Source organism: Macrobrachium nipponense, chromosome 39 (assembly GCF_015104395.2).
Source record: "Macrobrachium nipponense isolate FS-2020 chromosome 39, ASM1510439v2, whole genome shotgun sequence".
Classification (NCBI taxonomy): Eukaryota; Metazoa; Arthropoda; class Malacostraca; order Decapoda; family Palaemonidae; genus Macrobrachium; species Macrobrachium nipponense.
In genome coordinates, this window is record NC_061099.1 from 57657258 (window position 1) to 57683757 (window position 26500).

At 34.4% G+C, this 26500-nt stretch overlaps 1 protein-coding gene across 5 annotated transcripts in view; it reads left to right on the forward strand.

The window, feature by feature from the left end:
- Positions 1-26500, forward strand: part of LOC135210364 (CD109 antigen-like) — a 1440954-nt gene that overhangs the window by 682117 nt on the left and 732337 nt on the right. For all 5 annotated transcript variants that reach the window (XM_064243260.1, XM_064243264.1, XM_064243262.1 and 2 more), the window contains exon 6: positions 22944-23056. In XM_064243260.1, coding sequence (XP_064099330.1) covers positions 22944-23056 — 113 coding nt within the window. The remainder of the gene's footprint in view (positions 1-22943; positions 23057-26500) is intronic.

A 26500-nucleotide genomic window follows, 5' to 3' on the forward strand; every position in this document is an offset into this window, starting at 1 on the left:
GGCTTTAGAAAAAAATCTCTCTCTCTCTCTCTCTCTCTCTCTCTCTCTCTCTCTCTCTCTCTCTCAATCCGTTATTGTTGTAAAAGTTGCTAGTTATTGAACATTTTATCTTTTGAATCTCTCTATAAGTTATAGCCGTATTTTTCAGCCTTCACGTATGATGGAATTAATACGTGCATAAATACGTCCATGCTGTTATACATATATATATATATATATATATATATATATATATATATATATTTATATATATATATATATATATATGTGTGTGTGTGTGTGTGTGTGTATGTATGTGTGTGTGAGTGTTTGTGTGTGTAAAAAGTGCCATGTCAGTTTATGGGTAGCGTCCGCTTCAGGAAACTGGTTATGGAAAGTGGTTTCAGCAACAAAACATTCCATCAGTGTGAAATTGTTTGGAAAATACACGATGCACTAAACGAAGCATTCCCGGTGAACTGATGGACATATTTGGCGATGCAGAAACCAGCCTTGTGACAATGGCTCTGGAAAATTGAGTACAAGCCCGGTTTCCCTGGAGAAAGAGAGCGAGGGAGAAGTCTTGTTAGATATTTAAGCGTCAAGAAAGAAACGACGATCTTCAGTAAAAATTTCCTCCGTGAAATGAGCGAGTAATATGAATTAAGCAAGAAGCTTCTTTCGCTAATGATGTGAAACATAACCGAGGTAGAGGACTGTGGAGCGGAGCCAGGAAATGCTGCTTGATCCGGGTCTAGTTATCTAGGAAGTGTTAAGTGGTGGAATTCCAAACCTTTCTTCAAAATGACAGTATCAGGAAGATAGAATTCATACGAGAACAACGTACTGCGACCACTGAAAATCGTATGGTGATATAAACAAAGAATTGCGTTATGGACATCATACAATATGCCATAATTACATTGCATTAATTCTGTTACTAGTGTGCGTACAAACTCAGTCGAATTCTGTTGTAATCAGCACAGATGTTAGTATAACTGTGTATGAATGGAGACGAATTTTCTTTTCTTTTATGTCAATACATATTTTGTGGAGGGACAGTTTCATAATGAGATCTTCAATAAATTATGTGAACGTATCCGAAAAATATCCATTCTGCTTTATTTAAAGTGTAACTCAGTTTTGTTTCAAGGGTTTAATTTTCTGTATAATTTGAACGAAAAATGTATATTTTTCAGGTAAAATTTGTGGATTTTAGATGCCTTGTGATGTGTGTGTGGGTGTGCGCGCGCGCGCATGCATTCATGCATTCTTTGCATTTGGCGACAAAAGTCAGTTTGCTGTTGATTTTAATGTTGACAAGGAAAGTCGCAGTGAAATGATACAAAAAAAAAAAAAAAAAAAAAAAAAAAAAAATCCATGTTTTTATGAACCTGACTTCAAAATATGCTGAAAACAAGACAGTTCACGTTTGCTTTGTGACAGTCCGCGTCGCAGACAGTTTTGAAGATTTACAGTCCTGACGAATATTCAGCACGGAGTTATTTTCTAGCTTTTTGAATCTCTTTATCGTGTCGCTCCGAATAAAGATAAATTTACAGAATTGGAACCGACGTCATCCTTCTCGTAAACACTATTGTAGTGTTTTTTTTTTTTTTTTCTGCCTGTGTATATATCAGATGCGCTACATTGAGGGATTTATTCCAGTTTCGTGTCAAAATATTTTTCTCCATTTAATGGAGGATTTAACCGGGCTAACGTGTGTTTGTGTGTGTCATGTATGTGTGTTTGTGTATGTGTGTATGTATGTATGTATGTATGTACGTTGTTGTGTAGATGGGCATTTTATCCTTCGAGGGGCAATTCCTGAGCATATTAATATTCCAGTCATTAGAAAGTTTTGTATGTGTGTGGTTGCTATCCCCTGCCCTTCTCCAACCTGTATTAGATCCTCTGATGTCAGCTAATTATACCAAGTACACAAACCGCAAAGGGATACAAAACAAATGTGTGATATCCAATTCGCGCTACTTACTTCCAACATAGAACGAATTGGATGTCAAAAATTTTTACTTAATGTTTATGAATATAAAAATGTCACAATTATGTGTAAAAAATGAAAAAAAAATCATATATATATATATATATATATATATATATATATATATATACATATATATATGCATACATACATACATACGTACATACATACATACATACATACGACACTTTTTGTTCACCAGTTTTCTGAATTCGTGATATTATCCACACTGACAAGGCAATTTGTGACTATGTAAATATATAGATTATGCATAGATAGACAGATATGTATATATACAGACATATGATATATATATATATATATCTATATATATATATATATATAGATATATATGTATATATAGTATACTTATAATTGTGTGTGTGTATGTTTGTGTATTCGTCTGAATGTTGTATATAAGGGCATTGAGAATTCAGCGTTAAAAGCAAAACTTCCCTCGTTTTTTTCGTTTTTTTAAACTCGGCCCCTAAAACGAGACAGGAGAGACGAGAATGAACAGAGCAGATGAATCTGAGCATCGAAACCTCGATATTTGATCCGTCGGCCGCAGAGTATAAAGCGTTAACTCTGCCGTCGCTCTAAATTTAATTCAATATGATACATGAATTGATGAAATCTCAAAATCCGTGGAAAAAGTGTAATGGATTTTTTGGATAAACCCTGAAATAGAATAATGCTGACGTCGTGCTTTTACTTGAAAGTTAATGAAATTTATATTTGCATTTGTTTTCAGTAAAGTCCAACGTCTGTTGTTGATTTTATTTTCTTTTTGAAATACGTCAGCAACAGTAGCTCCGACATGACAAGGAAGAAGTGAGTTGTTTAATTGAGGAATAAATCTTACGATATATCTTATATAAAATTTTAGGAAAAACTTATCGCATAAAATAAGTCGAGTGGACATGTGATGGGGCACAAACGTTTTATCCCTTAATATATATATATATATATATATATATATATATATATATATATATATATATATATATATATATACTACATCTACTGCTTAATACTGCGGTATGAAGCTTCTGTGTTCAGGTTAGAGATCCCATAAGTCTAGCAAGATGACAGAAATGGGTAAAGGCTGTAAAGGAATCAAGACTTAGAAAGGCTCCTGTGGTGCGCATCTTTGTGTGTTCATTTATCCCTGGGGGAGGGAAGACATGAAGACGGCAACCCTTATGGCCACACATCCAGCCGCCATTATGTGAATGAAACTCCTTAAAAGACACTTGAGTAAGTGAATTGTTAAATAAAAGAGATTATAATTAGAATCAACTCGGGGTTTCTTTCTCACAATAAAGATACGGGTCACTGAAAACTATGATGAACAATCGCGTTCTTTAAAGATTAGATTAGAATGAAATACCTTCCCTGAGTGCCATTCTTAATATATTACTAAAGATACACTGAGAACCTTGAAGTTTCATGAGATCCACTGTCCTCATCGTCTGAGGAAATGGAATTTCAAACCAAATATCCTCATGCAGAAACTCTGAAACATTTACGTTCCTTCTGACGAGGTAGGAATTCTGAAGTAGTTATATTAACTTTGACGATGAGGGCAGTAATCCTCGTGAAGTTCCACGAATCTCTGCGCATCTTGACCAATAGATCAGGAATTACACTCGGGAAAGGGACCTTACTATATCCTTATGCGGGTCATACTCAGGATATGATCTCTTTCTCTCTCTGTTTCTTCTAGATATATATATATATATATATATATATATATATATATATATATATATATATTATATTATATATATACTTCCTTATATGTCACTAAATAGTGCGTGGCAATATATTCGGCGAAGTCCACGGGAAAAATGAAAGAAAAGAGAATACCAAGCGTTCTCGTGTTATTTCCAACACATTTTCGAGGGGAAAATGTGTTGGTACTTTTTCTCTCATTTTTCCCTTTGCCATTTATATATGTATTGATAGCCGCAGTGAAGTTTTAAAATATATATTTCCTAGCGCTATACTGGATTCCTTTTCCTTTATCATTACAAGACTAGTTCAGGGCATACGTGCAGATATATATATATATGCAGAAGCCAGGTACTATGTCGTACCTCTAAGTAAATGGGGATACAATCCACAATGAAGTAAATTTCTCTTGTAGTTAAAATATAAATATCTTGTAAAGGATTAAAGCTTTCGACCATCAACTGTGGTCTTGTTCACTTTAGTGAACAAGACCACAGTTGATGGTCGAAAAGCTTTAATCCTTTACAAGATATTTATTTTTATTTTAAACTACAAGAGAAATTTACTTCATTGTGGATTGTATCCCCATATATATATATATATATATATATATATATATATATATATATATATATATATATATATATATATATATATATATATATATATATATATATATATATATAGAGAGAGAGAGAGGGAGGAGAGAGAGAGAGAGAGAGAGAGAGAGAGAGAGAGAGAGAATACGCTTGTAACTAGAAAGCCTTGAGATCCAAGTGCAAGAAATATGCAGAAATTATGATGTCCGGTAAGCGGGAAACGAACCCGGATTACCCTAATCACGACTAGGTCTCGTGGTCAGGTCGGCAACGTGACTTCGCTGTCATTATGGTAACCCGGGTTCTTTTCCCGCACCCGGGTCATCATAATTTCTATATATTTCTTGAACGTGGATCTTAAGGCTTTGTAGTGACAAGCCTATCCAAAAAAGCACAAAGAATTCGAGAAGTTAAGAGGTACGATGTTGTCTGTTGGTTTTAGTTCCTGTGCGTCCATTCAGTTCTTTTAAATTTGTTTTTAAACTAATGTTAACTTGGCTCTCAACTGAGAGGTAGTTCACTGTTATCTCCCGCCAGGTATTTTTTCCAGCCTACTCACGCCCAGGGGAAACTTGCCGCAAAGCCTGCGGGAGGCAAACTGTTTCTCGAAGAGAAAGAATGAACCCGTGTCTAGACTTGCAATTTGCCTGCACGAGTTAAGATTGCCACTTTGTTTCGCTGCCTTCTCACGGGAAAACAGTTTTAGGTTGCGAAATAAAAATAATTTTCGAACACGCATTTTAACAATATATTCAAGAGTAAACCAATAGAAATACTTGGCTAAATTGTCTGTCGCTGCCGCTGGCAGGGTTGAGAGGTCCATGTCAGGTTTTTCTTTCCAACAGATACCATTTGGGAATTTTAAAATAAAGCCAGTTGGAACAACCCGTCCTCTTTCCATATCCTTTTTTGGATAAAAAGTTTTTTTTCCATCATTTTTTTTTATCCTCTGTTGGTACTCTGTATGGTGCTAATGCCGTCAGTGCACCTCACGGGGTTTACTGTAGGCGTTACTAAAGGGTGTTTGCAACGTCCCTTCAGGCCCCTATTACAATAATTTTTAGTTTGCTTTACTCTTCATTTCCGCTGTCTTAATTCAATCTTGCGGTCCAGCCTCTGTAACAATTACTTATAGTACAAATGTTTGGTTTTCTCCCAGTTCCACCTTTAGACCCTCGTAATTCATCATCTTTATTTTCAGGATCTTTTTATCTTACCATCAAACTAATACAACTCCCTCTTTTCACTGTCTTATTTCACTGTCTTAAGCGCTGAATGGCCGAAAGTGCCCAGTACTTGGCTCGCCAGCTCAAATTTCATTAAAATTAATCAAAGCCTACACGGGGAAAGACCACCAGAAAGATTATACTGCAGGCAAACCGTCATTCCTAATGCATGCCTCTGTTCCTGGAACCACTTTCAGATATTGTAGGAGGCATAATATTACAAGCACAGAATTAATTGTGGCATGGGGCTTCAAAAGTACAGGTCATGCTAAACCCTTGTAAAGTTGCTCATGATATTTTTTATTTTTATTGCGTTTATGTTCTTTGGGTTCAAATTTACGGTTTCGCTATCATCATAAAGAAATTCCAAATCTCAAAAAAATCCTAACATGTTTCCAGTATGTCTTAGTATATATATCTTTTTATGATACTGTTTATGACGATGGCACCAGCAACGCAACAACGACAACATACATACACATACAGATCGCTTGTTTGTGTACAAATTTTCCATGAACATTTCGTTTCTTTCCAGCTCTTGTTCTCGAAACTTGAAGTACATTCATGTATGCAAGCTCTCTTTCTCCATCTTCGTCTGTGTTTTGTTCATTTCTCTTTCACCACTGTGGCTTTCAGTATCTTCAAGATGGTATGCATTCTCTCTCTCTCTCTCTCTCTCTCTCTCTCTCCTTTGAATTCATCCGCTGTCATCAAAGTGACATCTCTCCTATTTGCTTGTGTTGTGGTGACTGACTTATCATTTCGCGTGAATGACATTGACATTAATGGGAATGTTCATGAACTAAAAATTTTCCATGCTAATTACGGTTTGAAATTTCCTTGATTGTAACAACGATTAGACAACTATTTTTCTTGTCTCTCTCTCTCTCTCTCTCTCTCTCTCTCTCTCTCTCTCTCTCTCTTTCTCTTTCCAGTGTGTTTACCTAACACAATACGGTTGTGCAATTGGGAAACTGTTAGTCTAAATCGTGTTGAAATTCTGAACACGTGTCCACCTCACGCATTGAAATGCACCTTTGGAAAACAAGTGGATATTGGAAAGTCATGCTGGTTTGTCACCATAGTGGGTTCGGTGTCGATGCGCGTGGTTTTGCAAACAAAGTTCATAGATCAAGATTTTTTATGAATATACATCCAGAAGAACTTTTTCTGTTTTATTATTATGAAAACAGATTATTAAGAAAACATGCAACTGATATATTGGTTTCTTCTGTGAATTTTGATGTATCTGATGAATAACGAAGGTTATTATCTATTGATAATTATAAACTTTTGTAGACATTTATGAACCAATACCATAAATGCCATGTCCTCATAAACGAACAGATGAATGATAGTTTTGCTAAATGACTAGTTCTTAGTTCCTGGCCAAACCTAATTTGGTAATCATTGCACAGATGTGAAACACTTTGTCATTTAGCCTTACGGCGAGACCTGAAGATCAGTTTACCTTTGGCATAACCTCCCCTTTTTTTATTTTATTGAGTTTGAATATATATGTCATGTTACGCAAATCTATTGACAGTGTGTGTGTGTGTGTGTGTATATATATATATATATATATATATTATATATATATATATATATATATGTATGATATGTAATGATGATATATATATTGTATATATATATAGTATATATATATGTATATGCATACTATATATATATATATGATATATATATATTATATATATATATATATATATAATAACCTGCTTCATTTATAAACCGTGTGCATAAATTAGAAGAACCCTGGTCTTTCATTTGAGAGACCGAAGTTCGAGCCCGATGTGACACAAAAATTTATTTCTGTATAACAAGTGTAGTGCACAAAACAGACACAGACACACACACACAATATATATATATATTATATATATATATATATATATATATATATATATATATATATATATGATACCTTAATAGTTCAGTTTATACTAACAGTCAGGTCTCTCTCTCTCTCTCTCTCTCTCTCTCTCTCTCTCTCTCTCTCTCTCATTGACTGGTAGTTTCTTTTTCTTCTCTCAAGTTATTTTACTATTGTTTGGTAAGTAAGAAAGTTACTAACATCTTGGAAGTGAAATAGTTTCTCCAGTTAAAGGACCATTGTTGGTAAAAAACTTCTTGTTTCCATAGCAACGATATACATTATTAATCACGGGCAGGCTTGGTAGCGGTAATCTTTCTTTTATAATTACTAAGTTATGTTTCAAATTTAAAATACCGTGTTTAATCTATAATTAATAAACATCTATACAGCATTATATATATATATATATATATATAATTAATATATATATTATATATACTATATATATATTATATATTACTAATATTATATATATATTCTATATAGTTATATATATATATATATAAAATCTTTCCTCTACTTTTTTCCCACTTATATGTGGAATCGTTTCCTTGAAATTTTCTGACATCTTTCCTCCATCTATGGGGGTATATATGATATATAGTATATATATGTATATATATATATATATATATATCTATCTTCACTCCCACTTGTATGGAATCGCTCTTTTGGACAGCTTTCCCCATCTATCTATAGGGTATATAATGTTATATATATATATACTATATATATATATATATATATAATATATAATATATATATTTACATAGATTATATATATATATATATAATAATATATTATATATATATATATTATATAAAATCTCTTTCTCTACTTTTTTTCCCACTTATATGTGGAATCGCTGTTTCTGACAGCTTTCCTCCATCTATCTCGGTCAAACTCGTCGTCCTCTAACAATTGTTTATCTATCAAATCTTCTTTAGCGACCGACACCCATCCACCTTCATTTCTTCGGTCTTCCTGTCGCTCTCGCAAAAGGCACCGCCGTCTGCATCACTCTCCTCCTACTTCTGTCTCATCCATTCTCATCACATGGCCATACCACTGCAGTCACCTTTCATGGGCCTTCTATGATAGTTTTCCGACTGAAGTAGTTAATTTTATGCTGTCATTCTTAATAATGTACATTATTGTCACTCCATATATCCATCTAAGCATTTTCATCTCTTGCCGCATCCAATTTCTTCTCTTGCCCCCTCGAAAATATTAGGAAACCGCTCCCGATTACTTTTTTCTTAAAATTTCCTGAACTTTAGAATATTCTACTATTTCGTAGAAGATTAATTAGATAGTTTTTGTATTTTGTAGTCTGTGTTTATCCTTTAGGCTTTTCTATCGAATCGGATTTTTATCTTTCTCTTTTTGGTGAATTTATTTACACCCTGTATGCTTAAACTAACATTTTAATGTTTTGCTGTACTGTTTTATAAGTTGGCTTTGCATTTTATTACTAGACAGATAGAAAACGAGAGAGAGAGAGAGAGAGAGAGAGAGAGAGAGAGAGGTTACTGGACGATGGTACCTAACGATGGTACCTAACACCCATTTTATTACTGATTTGTACAGTTTCTTTTCTGGTCTTTTCTGGTTGGGTATTACGACAGTGGCTAATGCTTTTTCGCCATAAACATAGCCATCAGTGGTCCGCCAATAATTGTTTTTTTCTTTTTAAGGAGAGAATCTGTTCATAAATTGCTTTCTTTTCAGTTGACCCTGTACCAGATCTGCTTTGTGAATATCTGAGTGTATAATTTTTTAGCTTTTTCATGTCCTCGTAAGATGTTCGGTTGCCTGAGTCTGGAAATACGGCGGCAGAACAAAAGATATATCATGGGTATTAGGCTTTGGGAGTATAGGCACGTACAAGAAGTTCAGTTGTGCTTGGAATATTGGTGAATGTAAGAGCTTTCAAAACTGTAGCCCTCTGGACCGTGGAGTAATGGAGGGAGTTTCAGAGAGTTGGGATCTCGGAATATGAGTAATTTCATAAGTAACAGTGCATGCAAAGAGTTTCATGGTGTAGATTCTGGGATTATGAGTGAATGCATGTAGTTCCAGAAGTGCAGAGCCCTTGAATATGGGTGAACACGAAGTTTCTTAAGGTAAGGTTGTGGGATTATTTAAGAAATATGCGGTTCCAGCGTTATGGGTGAACACAAATAGTTTAAAAATTGTACTCCTTTGGAGTATAGCTTGAATGAGAGAGTTCTATAAAGTAGTCCCTGCAATATGGATGAATAAGGAAGGTCTCTGGCAGTATGAATTATGTTATTACAAGGAGCTTCAGAATTCTGCAATAAGGGTAAATGCGACGAGTTTCCGAGATAAGTGTTTTGGGATTATGAGTGATTGCAAGTAGTTTCAGAATCAGTGCTCTTCAATAGAGATGAAATGAATGTAATGAGTTTTATAGAGTAGGCTTGTGGGATTGAGGGTGGAGACAAGGAGTTTCAGAAGCATAGGGTTCTGGAGTATCAATGAATGCAAGGAGTTTCTTGTTCTCGGATTCATGGAATATGCGATATAGTAATATAAAGAATTCCAGTGCTGTAGGTTATAGCCATACACATTTTTAGAATTTGCGTGCTAGAAGGTTAGCTCTTTAATAGCTCAGGAGGTCGAATACCTTTTTTCACCAAATTGACTAAACTTTCGGTATACAGCGCACTACGTAATAGAAATACAATGTGATTTAACCAAACGTCTATAAAACGATAGTCCCTTAACCTAACATAGAAGTCTGCCTTCACGTTAACTATCTATATGTAGGTATTTATTTATATACAAACACGCGAGCGCAACACACACACACACACACACACACACACACACACACACACACACACACATATATATATAGATATATATATATATATATATATATATATATATATATATATATGTGTGTGTGTGTGTGTGTGTGTGTATGTGTGGTGTTTTACGTTTTACTCCATGTCTTAAGAGGCAGATGTTTCTTTTTCTCCCAGAGTATTTGCAATTTCTCTATCTTTCCTTTCCCCGCCTGCAATTGCATGGTCATAGATATTAAAAGCGCCGTGGGTGAAATATGAAGCATCGATTTCCTGCCCGGTAGTCTCAGTTTTACGCCTGCGTAATATCAAATTAATTCAATTGCTTTTAAGGCCTTAGATCCCTCTTGGGACATTTGGCGCATTCCTGTGACCCACTGGGCTTTAAAAGTAGAACTTATCTCGGCAACAATATTACTGAAAATGTGTAAAATCTCTCTGTCTTACCTACAGGAACAATCTTAATATAGTGAACATGTTGCTTGCCACAGAAAAGACAAATTAAAATAAACAACACATTCATCTGACCACGTAAAAATTCACTTGCAATTTGTAACTCTGTTCTGACGGTTTCAAAACGTCCCTAAAATTATTTATACTGTGCTGTGGAATACAGTTTTATTTATGAACTAGCATTACCTTTCCACCCCTATTTGTGCGGTACAAATTTCCTGTCATGTACTCTCATCCTGTAAACGGCCCTGTGTTAGGGGCGAGAGAGCAATTAGAATGATATATATTTAATATACATATATATATATATATATATATATATATATATATATGATATATATATATATATATATATATATATATATATATATATATATATGTGTGTGTGTGTGTGTGTGTGTGTGTGTGTGTGTGTGTGTGTGCGCGCGCGAGTTAGTGTATGCCTTTGCCCATACTTACGGAACCATATGCTATTTCCATCCCTCTTTATCCCATCTCGGCCCTTCAGCCTTCATTCGACGACCTGTGTCGAGGGAGGAGGGAGCAGAGGATCATCTGGGGAAATCTCGCCCAAAGCCAATTACAAGCATCATGACAGAACCGACTGACTTCTAATAGGTTTGAGCAATGGCATTGGGAAGCATCTTGAGCGGCGTTAGCAGAATTAGCCGCGATAGCTGCAGTAGTTGGCAGTACGTGTTGAGGTCCAATGTTCTTGATCATTCAAGAGGAAGAGAGAGAGAGAGAGAGAGAGAGAGAGAGAGAGAGAGAGAGAGAGAGAGAGAGAGAGAGAGAGATGGTAGTATGAAAAGCATGGGAAGCATACAGTATTTGTGGGAAATATTGGGCTAGAGGGTATTTAGATATTCTACAATGTAAAAACGGAAATGTTTATGAAGAAGGTAAGAGCAGGTTGGCTTTCAATCAGTAAATACGTTAATATTTATGTTCTTTGTTTTGGTAGTATAACATAATGCCTTTCATTTTTCCCCTCGTGACTTTTATTGGTATTTCCTTAATAAGTTCCATTTGTATATATATATATATATATATATATATATATATATATATATATATATATATATATATATATATATATATGATATTGTTAAATTAAGAATCGTCTACATATTCCTCTTCAACTTTCGTTAATTCTTAACCTACGGAAATTTTTTTATGCCACGCGATGCTACTGCATCTGAAGTTTTCCTAAAGAGTAAAAAATAATAATTTTATAATTTATTTGTTAACTAGTAAGACAACAAACACTGCGAACAATGTTCCGCGCAGAAACAGTACACTTTCGTCGGTGTTAAGTGTTGATTAACTAAATTTGAGAATTTTGATAATTATGTAAAGCCGCTGAGCTACGAAAAGATACCTTTGTTAATGAGGTGTACCGAACTGCCTTTAGCTGACCTTAGTTACGATATGTTAAATCTTTACTCAATGTCAGTTGCACAACATCTCAACGAACTTCCTTTCATGATTGGTATGTGATAATGTACAGGGTATTGGTCACAGGCGAACTGTTGGATATATGTGTGTGTATGTATGCACTTATGTAATTATATATGTATATATGTACCTACGTATGTGTGCGCGTCCGTATCTTGTACATCTAAGCACTTATATCTCAAAAGGCAAGATATAATATTCATAAATTTTACTTTAAAATTTGATTCCTTGCTATGGAAGAGAACGCTCGCCTCTTTCAGAAACTCCAACCAATTAATAAAATATCAGATGTCGTACACCTAATTGCTTTTTGAAGCATCGATCTTTAGACAGTGTCAGTGAAAGCAGGAATGAGTGGTGCGTGTTCACCAAGGGAAGGTGGGGAAATGATTATCCCGTTTTGAAAAAGGAGCTCAAGACTAATGAGCCAATTTCGCAAAAATGTAATAATTAGCGGGTGTCGGAAAAAAGATGGTGGATGGCAGTACGTTCTTTGCAAAATTCAGTGTTTTTTTTTTAAAGATTAGGTGAAAGCAAATGATGTTTGAGGGATCATTATGCAAAATAAGGAGAGAATATTCAAGTAAAGCTCAAAAAGAATTTTGTTTTTCTATTTACTCGTCACTTTGTGCAAATATTCGCATTTTAAGGAGGGTTGAATCAGAGGGGGAAAGAGAGCAATTGTACTTGAGTGCCTCTTTACTGCCACTTCAAAGTCGAGTGCCAGATCTGAGAAAAGTTGCTGCCACTTTTATTATATTCAATGGATCGTGTAAACCTGTGTCACTCTTCATTCTCGTGATGAGGGTTGTAAGAAAAACATTATTAGAAAATGTGTGAAAACTAAAGTTTTTAAGGAGCTGCTTTGCTGCCAGTGTTTATAAAAACAAAAGGGAAGACAAATGTGAGGGCTCTTTTCTTGGAGAGCTGTTTTGGAGTAGTTCTAGAATGAACGAGGGAAATGAGACAGTAAAAATGGAAAACCTAAATCATTTCTTTGTAGTGCTTTGCAGAGTACAAACAACTAATGGCTTCAAGTAAAGTTGGGATAAAAATTCCTCTTTGAAGAAGGCCTGTTTTAGATTTAATGATCGGCCCGTGATAATAGCATTGTACTTATGACGCATAAATGACTATCAAATTCATTCGCTCAGGACTTGTTGACTGCTTAAGAGAACTCATTCATCATAAAAAAACCAAAGCACATTCGAAGCACCCAAAGGTAGTAACTATACTCTTAATACTGGCGACAGAATGTTAATGATGCATGCTTGGGTAGGGGAAATGTTCACTGAAGCTCGTGAAAACCTTGTTTTTAAGAAATGAAAACACTAATAAGTGGAAAAAGAATGGAGCTGATTTCAGTACCAAGAAAGCTAGAATTGGGGTCACGTTTAGTGCCTATAACACCAAATTTTAATGTCTTGTATTACTTGTCAAACGACGACTGTCCCTGGTATTCATGATAATCACTAGGCCCCAGAAGGTTAATTGCTTGTGACTATAGCCACTAGATTCACGAAGCCTTGGCTTTCCCTAATATGTTCAGATAAACACTAAAGATTAATAGCAGATCTCTCGGCAACTATTCAACACTTGGAATTCAATTTGATGGAAGAACTGCCTGGCTCAAATCTCTGGCCTCAGTTAGGTCTTTTGCAGTGAAACGTGGTTCTATGTATGTGTATATATATATATATATATATATATATATATATATATATATATATATATATATATATATATATGAATTATACACGTGACCTTTTCTTATATTAGCATATATTAAGCAATTGATATGGGTTGATATCGAATTCACTGTCCTTGGGAATATCTTCCCCTGATATTAAGTGCTTCTGCACAGGCCAGATTTAGAAACAACGATAGACAGTGACTTTAGCCGATCTGCTATCAAGTGTGTATGTTTATGTGTGTGTAATAAGTAGATAAATTTGATCTGGAAATTACATAGTCTTTCGAAACACTGCTTGAATTATTGCGTTGCTTTTAAAAAACCCATCGCAATTTTCATGCCATCTATGTTTGATACTCTGCTTGTTATTGGCTTTCACGTTCCTGAATATTCAAGTAATGTCGTTTACCGTACTAAAAATTAAAGTTTAGTGACAGTGACGTTTGTCAGTTGTTATTAAAAAGAAGACGCGCGCGCGCTCACACACACACACACACACAAACAAACGTACAAAGATGATCGAGTTGCGGAAAATTACGCAGTTCACACTTACAGTGCTTGTGCTAGCTACTAACGTAGTGGACAGGATATTCCCTCCCTTTTCATTCACCACATTTGAAAGCAGGGTTATCTTGAATGAGTTTGGAAGGTCCTTTTTTCTTCATCGATACTAATCCTTTTTTAGTACCTAGAAATATTCTCGGTCACTTGAGCGCGAAGATTGTTGGAATGATTCCGAATCAGGTATACCATTAAGGTTGTACGGTTCTCGACCCTGGCATTGCGATATTAAGAAAGATTAATTTGAATGATGATGTCCACATGAATAAGTATAAAAGTATTTATTACACAAGGTGCTTAAGTATTCATATGAAATTTGTTAAGTCTGATGACATACTAACTGAAAAAAATAGCAACTCTCTCTCTCTCTCTCTCTCTCTCTCTCTCTCTTCTCTCTCTCTCTCTCTCTCTCACCATTCCCCTTTCGTTGGGCGATTGATCAAGGGAGAACCTTACTTTTTTTGTTAAAGAGAGCGAGAGTAAATAGAAGTCCTCGTAGGGTAGGCAATGAAAATCAAAATCAAAATCTATGATAAAACGTTTTCATAGCAGGAAAGGGTCAAAGTGCAGCCATCACCGGGCAATAACGTCCGTGATTTAGGCACCCAGGAACCCTCCCTCCCTCCCTCCCTCCCTCCCTTTCCTCCACCCCAGACCGTTTCCCCTTCCATAAAAGGGGAAAAAACACCTTATATTAAAACTGAAGGGGGCGGTTTGGTACCGATCGACCCAGTTTCATAAGTGGTTTGAATGGTGCTTCACCTGCTTTTATCGAACCTGCGAGAAGGTGGTGAGTTTTTATTAGAGCTAATGAAAAGATTAATTTTTTTTTTTTTTTACTTTTGTTTGTTTTGCTTGACTGCAGATTCTGTAAAGTTATTAAAAATTGGAGCTTTCCATCTTTTCATTCAGTTTCTGGTCTTTTGTAGGTAGATTTTGTCCTTTCTTAGTGTATATATATATATATATATATATATATATATATATATATATATATATATATACACTGAGAAAGGACAAAAATGACCTGCAAAAGACCAGACACTGGATGAAAAGATGTAAAGCTCCAATTTTTTAATAACTTTACAGATTCTACAGTCAAGCAAAACAAACAAAAGTTAAAAAAAGTAATCTTTTCATGAGCTCTAATATATATATAATATATATATATATATATATATATATATATATATATATATATATATATATATACATATATATATATGCGAAATAACAAGAATAACTCCTTTTATATAGCTTTTTCGAACTTTTTACAATTGCATAGTAGAAACCGAAAATATTTTTTTTACACTAATTTGGTGTCTTGTTTGGGGAACTTTTCTTTTTTTAAGTTCGCTTAATAAAACCTTCGTAGAATGATATTTATGAGAAATGCAGTTTTTGCATAATTACAGCTTTTTCTTTGTCTGAGGATATACAGGTAAGGTGAAATGTATTTGCTTCCACGATCTGTCGCTCGTAAGTTTTTGTCGTTCTTCAACAGACTGCCAGGCGTTGTCCAGTGTGAAAAGTATCTGTAATGGCCCAGAATTTTTAGTAATAAAGTTATATATTTCAACTTTTAAATAATTTCGAAAATTGTAAATGTGAACTAAAAAAGGTTTGTGTCCCGTCTCCCCTTGCAAATGCCTAAGCATCCCCCTCCCCCTCGAGATTATATAGGTCTGGCTTAACGAAGAAAACTAATTATTTAGCATAGTTCCATTTCAAAAGATGCTTTACAAAAAGCTAGAGATACGGACATAAAAGTCCTGTATAACAGAAGACTGGGTACATTTTGTTTTTTAGGGCTACATCTCACCAAACGGAACCCTATTTATATGCAAGTTACGAAGTCTGTTGTCATATGACTCTCAATTTTACGGAATCACATTCCCGATTCGGAATCGTTACACTGAAATTTTGGCCCGGAAGACGATCGTTGAGCACACTACAATGTATTGCACCAAATTTCTCGTGACCAGTTGAACAGAAACCAATTAGCAACTGGTTGATTATAATACATTGCACTAAAGTTCTCGTGAAGAGTTGAATATGAGAGCAATTAGCAACTGGTCGATTATATTGCATTGGACTACCTGTTTCGTGAAGAGTAGGATATGTAGACCAAATTGGCAACTGGTTGATAAGAACCGTTTATGAGAGTTGATTGACATACACTGGTAGGCACGGAGATACTCTCAAATATATATTAGAATCCGTAACAATCGTTATCAGAACTGGATGATTCTTAACCTTCAAAATTGTTGTTACTGAAATATGTAAACATGCGTGTATTAGTTCTAGGTAGAAATTCGGACTGGTACTTTTATTACATACGCTAAAAAATACTAATGATTTTTTTTTTTAAGATTTATGGATTTTGCGCGTTTGGACTTTTTCTTTCAGTTTAAGAGAAACAGTACCTTTGTTAGACGGATTTATTATCATAAAATCAATAGTTAAATATGCCATAGGCACAGAGTGAAACCAGTGGAACATTACACCAAGTTTTCAAAAATAGAATATATTTTTAAAGAAAAGTTACAAAGTCTCTCTCTCTCTCTCTCTCTCTCTCTCTCTCTCTCTCTCTCTCTCTGTATACCTTAGGAGTAAAATACCTACCTTTGATATGAAAAGTTGTGTTTTACCTAATGCACCTCTCTCTCTCTCTCTCTCTCTCCTCTCTCTCTTCTTAATTCCTTTCTTTTGCTGTATATTTCTAAAAGAAAGAAAGAAAAAAAAAAAAAGAGTTGAACGATGCGTGCTCCTTTAAGGCTACTCTTACCCTTCCCCGTCATCCACCCTCCTCCATTTCCTTTCCCGGGGAATTTGGCTCAGGCTTTCATTGCTTCCTTATGGAGAAGTGGCATGTGTCAGTCGTTTATCCTCGAGAGAGAGAGAGAGAGAGAGAGAGAGAAGAGAGAGAGAGAGAGAGAGAGGCAAATATCCTAATTTATATACGTACATAGAAGGAAAGGCAAGGACAATATACCCTTCAGACCTTCATTTATATATATATAATATATTATGTATATATATATATATATATATATATATATATATATATATATAGAGAGAGAGAGAGAGAGAGAGAGAGAGAGAGAGAGAGAGAGAGAGAGAGAGAGAAATACCACCTCGTCTATAAGCTTTGTGTTCTTGGAGGCGAAATTCAGCACGAAATTCCGCGTCTGTTGCAGTCATTTGAGAAGATCAAGGTACACATCCTGTTGCTTAAGGAAGCTGATGTATCTTACGCAATGGGTCCTATTAGTTACAGCAGGCGTTTCTTTTATTCACCCAGGAAATTTTTCGAAGTTTTGTGACTGGGCGGGCAGGGAGAAGAGAAATGCGCATTGCAATACGTAACACTGCGTGTAAGAGACTCCCCAGACTAAGGGGCAACCAATAACGCTTTGGGAACTCGGTAGTCAGTAATCAAGTTTTCCCCTATTTACTAACAACTCTCCAAGGGCTGGCGTGAAGGATTAGACTTTTTTAACGTTGCTAGAAACCAGCTTGTTACTTAGCAACAGGACCTACAGCTTACTGTGGGATCCGAACCACATTATATCGAGAATTGAATTTCTAATCACTAGAATAAATACTCAAGCATCCAGATTGATAGGCGGATACGTAAACCACTCGTCCAATGAGGATTTTTTTTTCTCGATGAAATCTCTTGAGTAGAAAATGTGATTCGAAGCTTACATAATGGTAACGTTGGTAACGTTATAACGTGATGGTCTAACTTACAGTTTTATCAATGTGTCTGATCAAATGAAAATCTGAACACATGAGCATTAGTAATCAGAAATTGCTTCTGAACTAATGTTGTAAGTTCAAATACTTTACCCCGTTTTTATGTTCTTGTGACGCTGTTACGTTGATATATGAGGGAGGAATTAATTAGTTTATAAGTTATGATAAATGACACTTTTATTAGTCACTTGATGTAAAGAGTTATCATTCACGTTGACAGATCAACCTCCTGCGTTTCACAGTTCCCTTACAATTTACGAATTGATTTTACATCCAACGTAAACATTCTTTTAAACTTGTGTCAGGGACATTCAGCTAAAAACAGAACGTTGGCAGTTTTTTTTTTTTTTTTTAAATAAAGGTATGGAGAAGCATTTATTCCCTTTGTTCCAAGTCACTCTAGTGCAAAGCTGCCTTTAATCTTGCAATAAAAGTCCCCCCCCCTCCTCTCTCTCTCTCTCTCTCTCTCTCTCTCTCTCTCTCTCTCGTCGCCTCCCTCGTCTCTCTCTCTCTCTCTCTCTCTCTCTCTCTCTCTCTCTCTCTCTCTCTCTCTCTCTCTCTCTCATCTTTAGAGAACCCGTGTAGTCTACTTTTTATTCAGTTTATTCTGTTGTCATGTATTTATTGTTGTGAGGCGAGTTGCCCATAGCTCTGTTAAATCCAGGAAATTGGTTGTTTTGTGTTTCCATTTCCAACAATTTTATTGTTATACTATTCATACAACGTACACACTCATGGAGCAGCGCCTCAGTGGCGTGGTTGGTATGGTGTTTGCTTTTCACCTCGGTGGTCGCGGGTTCAATTCTCGGCCATTCCATTGAGGCGTGAGAGATGTGAATTTCTGGTGATAGAAGTTCACTCTCGACGTGGTTCGGAAGTCACGTAAAGCCGTTGGTCCCGTTGCTGAGTAACCACTGGTTCCATGCAACGTAAAAACGCCATACAAACAAACACTAATGGAGCGAGTCCTATTGGGCCGTAGCTTGCTAAGGATGGTTTTCTAAAATAGGATGCCCACTTGCGAAAAGGCAACAACAAAACATAATGACATCATGTGTATTGTGAAGTGTCCGAAGTTAATTAATCATTATTGAATTTTTTTATTTTACTTTGGAATGTAACGAGCGAAAATTTGTGATAATGTATAAGATTCCGGTAATTAGTTGTTAATTTCAAATATCAAATATGTTTGCAGCAGTAAAGCTCCATTCCGTTGCTTCTTATATTTATAAGGAGTTACAAATTGAATGGCACAAAATTGGCAATAAACTTTAAAGACTTTGCTTCATCAGTTAGAGAAGTATGGGTAGTAATAAGGATTAGGCGCATGACCAAAAATTTTGAAAGCTCCAAAATGTCCCTGGAACAGAATTTGAAAGAAGTAAATTTAATGGTGGAGCTGATTGACCACTTAAGGTAAATGAAACCAGGTAAGACTATGTTACAAACCCTAGCTCGTAAGTTGAAGTCATTTACTAAACGCTTATTGATTTTAGTATTGGTCCAGTTTTGTAGCAAAAACAGCACAAAACAGGTACAAGAAAAATATCTATAATTCATTCTATCTCCACAATACGCCACACGCAAGCATAAATACGCATACACACACAGCAAACTTTTATGTTATAAAAATAAAACAATATAAAAGAAGAACGAGAAAAACCTTGACACCAATCATCATTACTATCATGAATACTGCATATTCTCCAAATCATCGTTTCGAAGACCGGAAGAAACAGCTAACAAGCTAATGGTGTTCTGCGTTACTTGTCAGTTGTAGGAAGTGTCAGATCCGTGGTCTTATGTCTTTCCACACACCTTAATATAATTATATAAAATTATGATGCATTATAAATTCCTTCCCTATTTTAGCACTTTATATGAAAGGATGAATAGATCATTTACTTCATTAATGCTTTGCATTTGCCATGCTTTTTCTGTTAATAGATAGTTTAGCAAAGCCTTAAAAGAGTATGAAAATAATGAAGAATTTGTAGTACTTTGACACCGTTTAGCAAATTGACTCGAACCTCAGGACTAGAAGGGCACATCACCCATCGTATTTTGTCAGCGTTTATGTTTATGATCCAGAGAAGAACTACCTTCATGTAGCCCGTGATAGGATTCGGCTGCAGCAGAAAGCGCCAAGAATATTCTTATGAACAATTCAAAACAACTAAAAAGGATGTTATGCGCCTCATCTACAAATGAAATCTCTGAAACCAATTATACATTTATATTTTATGATAAGACTCTTAGAGAAAAGTAATCTCTAAACTTTGAAATCCATAATTTAGACCGTTAGACAGATTAGGGAAAGTCCACGTTGTCCCGTTTCCAAACTTGAAAACCATATTCCTGTAAATTTTTTTCTTGCGTATGTAATCACCGCCATAAAGGCTCCATATATATATATTTTTTTTCGGAAATATCATCATTACTCTGTGTAGTGTTAATGTTGGACTGTACGCCCTCTCTTCTCTATTTTAATATTTGCGTGAATCGTTTCCGGTTTCTATGTTTCATCTTTTTAATTATCTATTTTTTGCTGACTTTTCGCTTCGGGTTTCCATAATTATGTTTTTATTTTCAACGAAGGAAAATATTTTTACTTTGATTTTTGATTGATGATTATTTTCTCGGCATGTCTAATGCATTATAATTCCTTACTACTGTGATGGTCCTGTGTTAAACATCTTTTTATCTACTTATTTCAAAACTTCAATTTTGGTATTGCAACTGCTTTATGGATGCCATTTTGTCTTTAAATGGTTATTCCTTACACAACTCATTTTTGTTGCTAGTAATATCCCATAAATATTTATTTTCTTCCTTCCCGAATCTTCCACTCAAATTTGTGATAATGAAATTCAAAATTGGTTTTCTCTCTTCTCAGCTTGAAAACTCTCATTCGACATACTGTTCTCTCCCTCGTCCCATTTCTCACCTCCAAATTACATTGTTCCAGATTATCATTCTGCTCTCTCGTGGGACACATTTGGCTCTTTCCGATAGTTTGAAAAACTGGAGGGAAAAAAAATTGTGAATAAAAAATTGAGATGGTTTTCCGGCGTCCCATTTATCACCAGGAAAATCCTGGTAGGCTTAAGAGCTTCCCTTTACTGTTAGGTCATGTTTATTTATTTTATTTATTCGTTTGTTTGTTTGGTTATTTTTATTGCCCTATTGTTATTTACTACTAAGTAACTTTGGGAGTACTGATAGCCTTACTGGGGATTTATTACGTTATTATAATTAGCATTGTTTAGGTAGGAGACCTCTTGCATCTGTTGCGTTGATGATTGGAGTGCCTTATGTGTGTGTGTGTGTGTGTGTATGTATGTGTGTATATATATATATATATATAAATATATATATATATATATATATATATATATATATACATATATATTTCTATTGAAGTTTACATATATACACACACACATTTATATATATATATATATATATATATATATATATATATATGTGTGTGTGTGTGTGTGTGTGTGTGTGTGTGTGTGTGTGTGTGTGTGTGTGTGTGGTCAGGTCGGCAAGGTGAGCTCGACCTGATTACGGTATCGCAGGTTTGTTTCCCGCAACTGTACATGATGATTTCTTTCATTTTTCTTTGAAGTTGGATCTCGAGGCTTCCGTAGTGACAAGCGTAATGATAAAAGAGGAAAGAGTTTGAGAAGTGAAAACATACATACATACACACACACATTCACACACAAACACAAAACACACTCACACACACACACATATATATATATATATATATATATATATATATATATATATATATATATATATATATATATATATTTGGCATTTTTCGCAGATATCTTTTTATCATGCGTCTCAGGAATATGGAAAGATTATTCAAGAATCTTTTTGATTACTTATAAATATTTATATATAATATATATATATATATATATATATATATATATATATATATATATATATATATATATAATATCAGTTGTATTGCACATATGAAAATGGTTTATCTCAGAAAATGCCCAAAGTTTGGCATTTTCTGAGATAAACCATTTCATTTCCTGTGTGGAATACAACAGAATTACCACCGTCTTCGTGCCCAAGAAGATTACCAGTAATATATATATATACATACATATATATATATATATATATTATATATATATATATATATATATATATATTATTATAACACACACGTACATCTTTTTCATATTTTCTATTTTTATGGTATTTTCTTGATTTCGTTTTAAATTGGCTGATATAATATAGGTTTTTTTTATTACTCTATTAAAAATATTTGGGTTTGATTTGACATACCCATCGTTTGCTGACATATTACCTTATCACAGGAAATTTCTGGTATTAGTTTTGCTCCTACGTAGTTAGGTAGTGTCTTGCCCAAAGTTTTATTATTATTATTATTATTATTATTATTATTATTATTATTATTATTATTATTATTGGTGGAGGATTTGTTGCTCGTTGTCTTGCGTCAAGTAAAACATGACAGCGTGAAATCATGCTTGAAGACTTTGGTTTTGTTTACATTTTTTTATTATTATTATTATTATTATTATTATTATTATTATTATTATTATTATTATTATTATTATTAATGGTGTTTTTGCTGTGGCTCTTGTTGCTTTTGTTATAAATAGAAATTTTTAATAGTAAAATTGGCCATGTAGTACACGATAAGGTTACAGTTACCCAACTCTTCCTTTGTTCTTCCCTACAGTGAGATTTCGGGTGGTGGCCCTCGACACGGCCGTCAAGATGGTGGAGGATTCGGTGGACGTGTTCATCCTTAACCCGCGGGGGGTCATGGTCCGCCGGTGGCTTTCCAGACAGGTGAGTCCCATAGGTGGGGAGGTGAAATGGGATTGGCAGCAAAGCTGATATTTTCGTTTTTCTAGATATGTTGTTGTATTTGAAATAGATATTAGGTTATATATTTCTTTACATTAGAGGTTTATTAGATTGAGTGCAATAAGAATGGAAACCTGATCTTTTAGCGTTCAGTGTGTAGTGCTTTATCTGGATTTTTACTAGATAGTAGGGGGGCGGGGTTGTTTTCTGCGACTAACATTCCTTGGGCTCATTATCGTTAAGATATTAACAGCCTTTTATTTATGTTATTACTAAACACGCCGTGATGGTGGATACACACAGGGTTAAAACCCGTGGGGCTCACTATCTAGGAAAGATCCCTTTTTCTTAATAAAAGGAAGCTCATTTAATCATTTTACTATTTAAGCAAAGGACAAGACTGTTCTGTCATTAACCTATACATACATACATACATACATATATATATATATAATATATATATATATATATATATATATATATATATATATATGTTAGCCGAATCGCTAGCTTCAATGTCGTCCTGATTTCGTCCCTGTCCACTGGACGGTGGTTCGGTTTTACATATATGAAAATATATCATTTCCGAGGTAAAGCGAATTAGATATTAAAGGACATTTGTAGCTCGAATAATTTACATGAATCACGGTGATGTGATAATTATTCATATATATATATATATGTATATATATATATAATATGATATATATTTGATTTATTATCAATAAATATGTATATTATATATATATATATATATATATATATTTATATTTTAGGTGATTTATTATCAATAAACGAAGGGAATCTATACTACCGGTGCTTCGCCTGGTCTCGGGGAGATATTTGCGGTACCTAGAGGCCATTAGTCGGGCATAACTTTGGGACTCTTATGATATACGGACCCCGTGTCACGTTTATAGAGCCCCAGAATGAGCATAACCTTCCATGAGCAAAGATAAAAGCATCACTGAGGGTCCATAAACCATTCTTCTATGATCCAGTGATGATGTTTGCTTTGCGAGAAGGAAGGAAGGAAGGAAGATGGAGGAGGTCTCTATGATAAAAACGATTCTTATTTTTGGTAAGGCAGGAGAGGTTCAGTTCTTGTTACGGTTATTCACTTATTTATTTTTTGTGATGATTATCCCAAAATAGGGGTGCTGGTGGTGCTTCTAGTGCATGTGTATAGCATACTTATAGAGAGAGAGAGAGAGAGAGAGAGAGAGAGAGAGAGAGAGAGAGAGAGAGAGAGAGAGAGAGAGGGTAAAACGGGAACCTTTTTTTAATCAATCAACTATTTTTTACATAGTATGAGGGGAAGGGCACGTGTTCGTATATCGATAAATTTTCTATCTTCAAATTTCATTTAAAACACAAAAATGGATGTCTATTACAAGTTAGTTTAAGCTCGTAGACAAAGAAACATTATATATCTGAAGATTAACTTTATTTTTTGTTTTATATTTATTCATGGAAAAATCTTGCAACATTTCATTATGCCTTAATGACTTATGAAATTATTAGCCATATGAATCACTCATAATTAATTTATATGATTTTGTAATAATTTCGCAAATTCAGACCATGGAGAAAAATCCCAAATTGAATTCTGCTTAATAGCGAAAGGATCCTTATTAGAATTAATGCTCCTTTAGATTCGTTTTAGTTCTGTTTCATTAAAGCTGCGGATAAGTGATCGATGTTCCATAATTCTAGGTCATGAAATTAATTATCCACGACGACTTGACGTCTATGATGAATTTGTCTATATTTATATAAACCCTTTTTATATTATTATTATTATTATTATTATTATTATTATTATTATTATTATTATTATTATTATTATTATTATTATTAGAGTGAAGGAGTGTTTAACTCTACAAAGGGTAGATTCGTAATTTTGAGACGTTATTGGCTGGGAAGTGTGGGCCAGAATTAATTATCGAAGTTTAAATGATCCTCAGAACTTTTCTTAATTAAAAATTTAAGATACGATCAACTAGAATTCTGACCGTCAAGGTAAAAAAATAATTTATTGGCTTATATGTTGACGTGAGAGTTAGAAACTCTTGCCTTATATTTTACTTCATTGATTTTCATAGAGATTCTGTTTAATTATGTTTTTTTTCTTGAAAAACTGAAATATGTTGTGTGGTTCTTCGTGTAAATGTTTTATTTGTTTATGTTTTTGCCCGTATACAAGGCCTTCATAAAAATAACAGAACTGTGTTTTCTTTTTTGTGTAAAGGTCTTTCTTTAAAAAAATGTTGTAACTGCTTCGCTCGCTTCAATAAATTAATCGCTATGCTAGCAATGTTCAACAGTTCATTAGTATCTTCTCATAAATAAAAGTGTTTCACTGTCTGACGTTCATGAAGTAAATTTATTTCCCAAGCTTTTTACAGTATCTGCATAGGATTATACGTAGAGTATGAATATTATTATTGGTTAATAATGTTTCCGATAGTTTTAGTTTTACCAAACACCACTCGCTCACTAAACTGTGAATGAAATCAGATTCATAGCATTCAAGAATTGCATACAAAGACTATATACTTAAGTCGAAATTCAACTTGATAAAGCCTGAACTTGAATTCTGTGCTTGCAGATACGGAAGTATTTGCAGATACGTAAGTATACAAGGGCACAAGTAGCTAAATATATTCTACGAGCATGTTCGTTGCCAGACATAAGTGTGCAGATTTGAGACTTTTTTTTTTTTTTTTTTTTTTTTTTTTTTTTTTTTTTTTTTTTTTTTTTTTTTTTTTTAAAGGATTAAGAATAACCCTACCACCAGCCATAGAACAACACCCGAAGGATAGAATTGGTCTTGCTTTACCAATAACAATTACCATTCATCTTGAAGAAGTACAACTAACAATAGAGTGATAAAGAATACTGGATTAAAGTGAGTGTAGTACCCCAGATTGCCATGGAAGAAAACAAGGAGGAAGAAACCCATGTGGATTTCTCTTCCGACACTCTCAGTCTCAGTGTTGGTTGTTTCATGCAAGCATGAAGTAGTTCGGCCTTTTTGCTAGGTGTTGATTAAGGGAGTGGAAGTAAGTGCACTAGATATGCCACATGATCCATTGAAAAGAATTTTCGTCAATTTGGGCAGTGGCGATGACATTGCTATAAGCTGACCTTGTTTGTTTTTCGTGGACTGTCAAAGTAAATCGTCAGTGGCTGGACGTTAGCCAGAATTTTGATGGATTTGATTTTTAATGGTGTGGGATTAGCTAACTCTTAACCTTTAAGTGATTAAGCAATAAACTTCTTAACGCGAATACGGAATTGGCAAAGTGCATGGAAGATGTTATTATTGATATAAGTAATTACAGAATAGTTACTGCAATACCTTTCAATTAATATTTCGTGTTTTGTGAATGAAAGACTCGTGGCGAATTTACTGTTACGAGA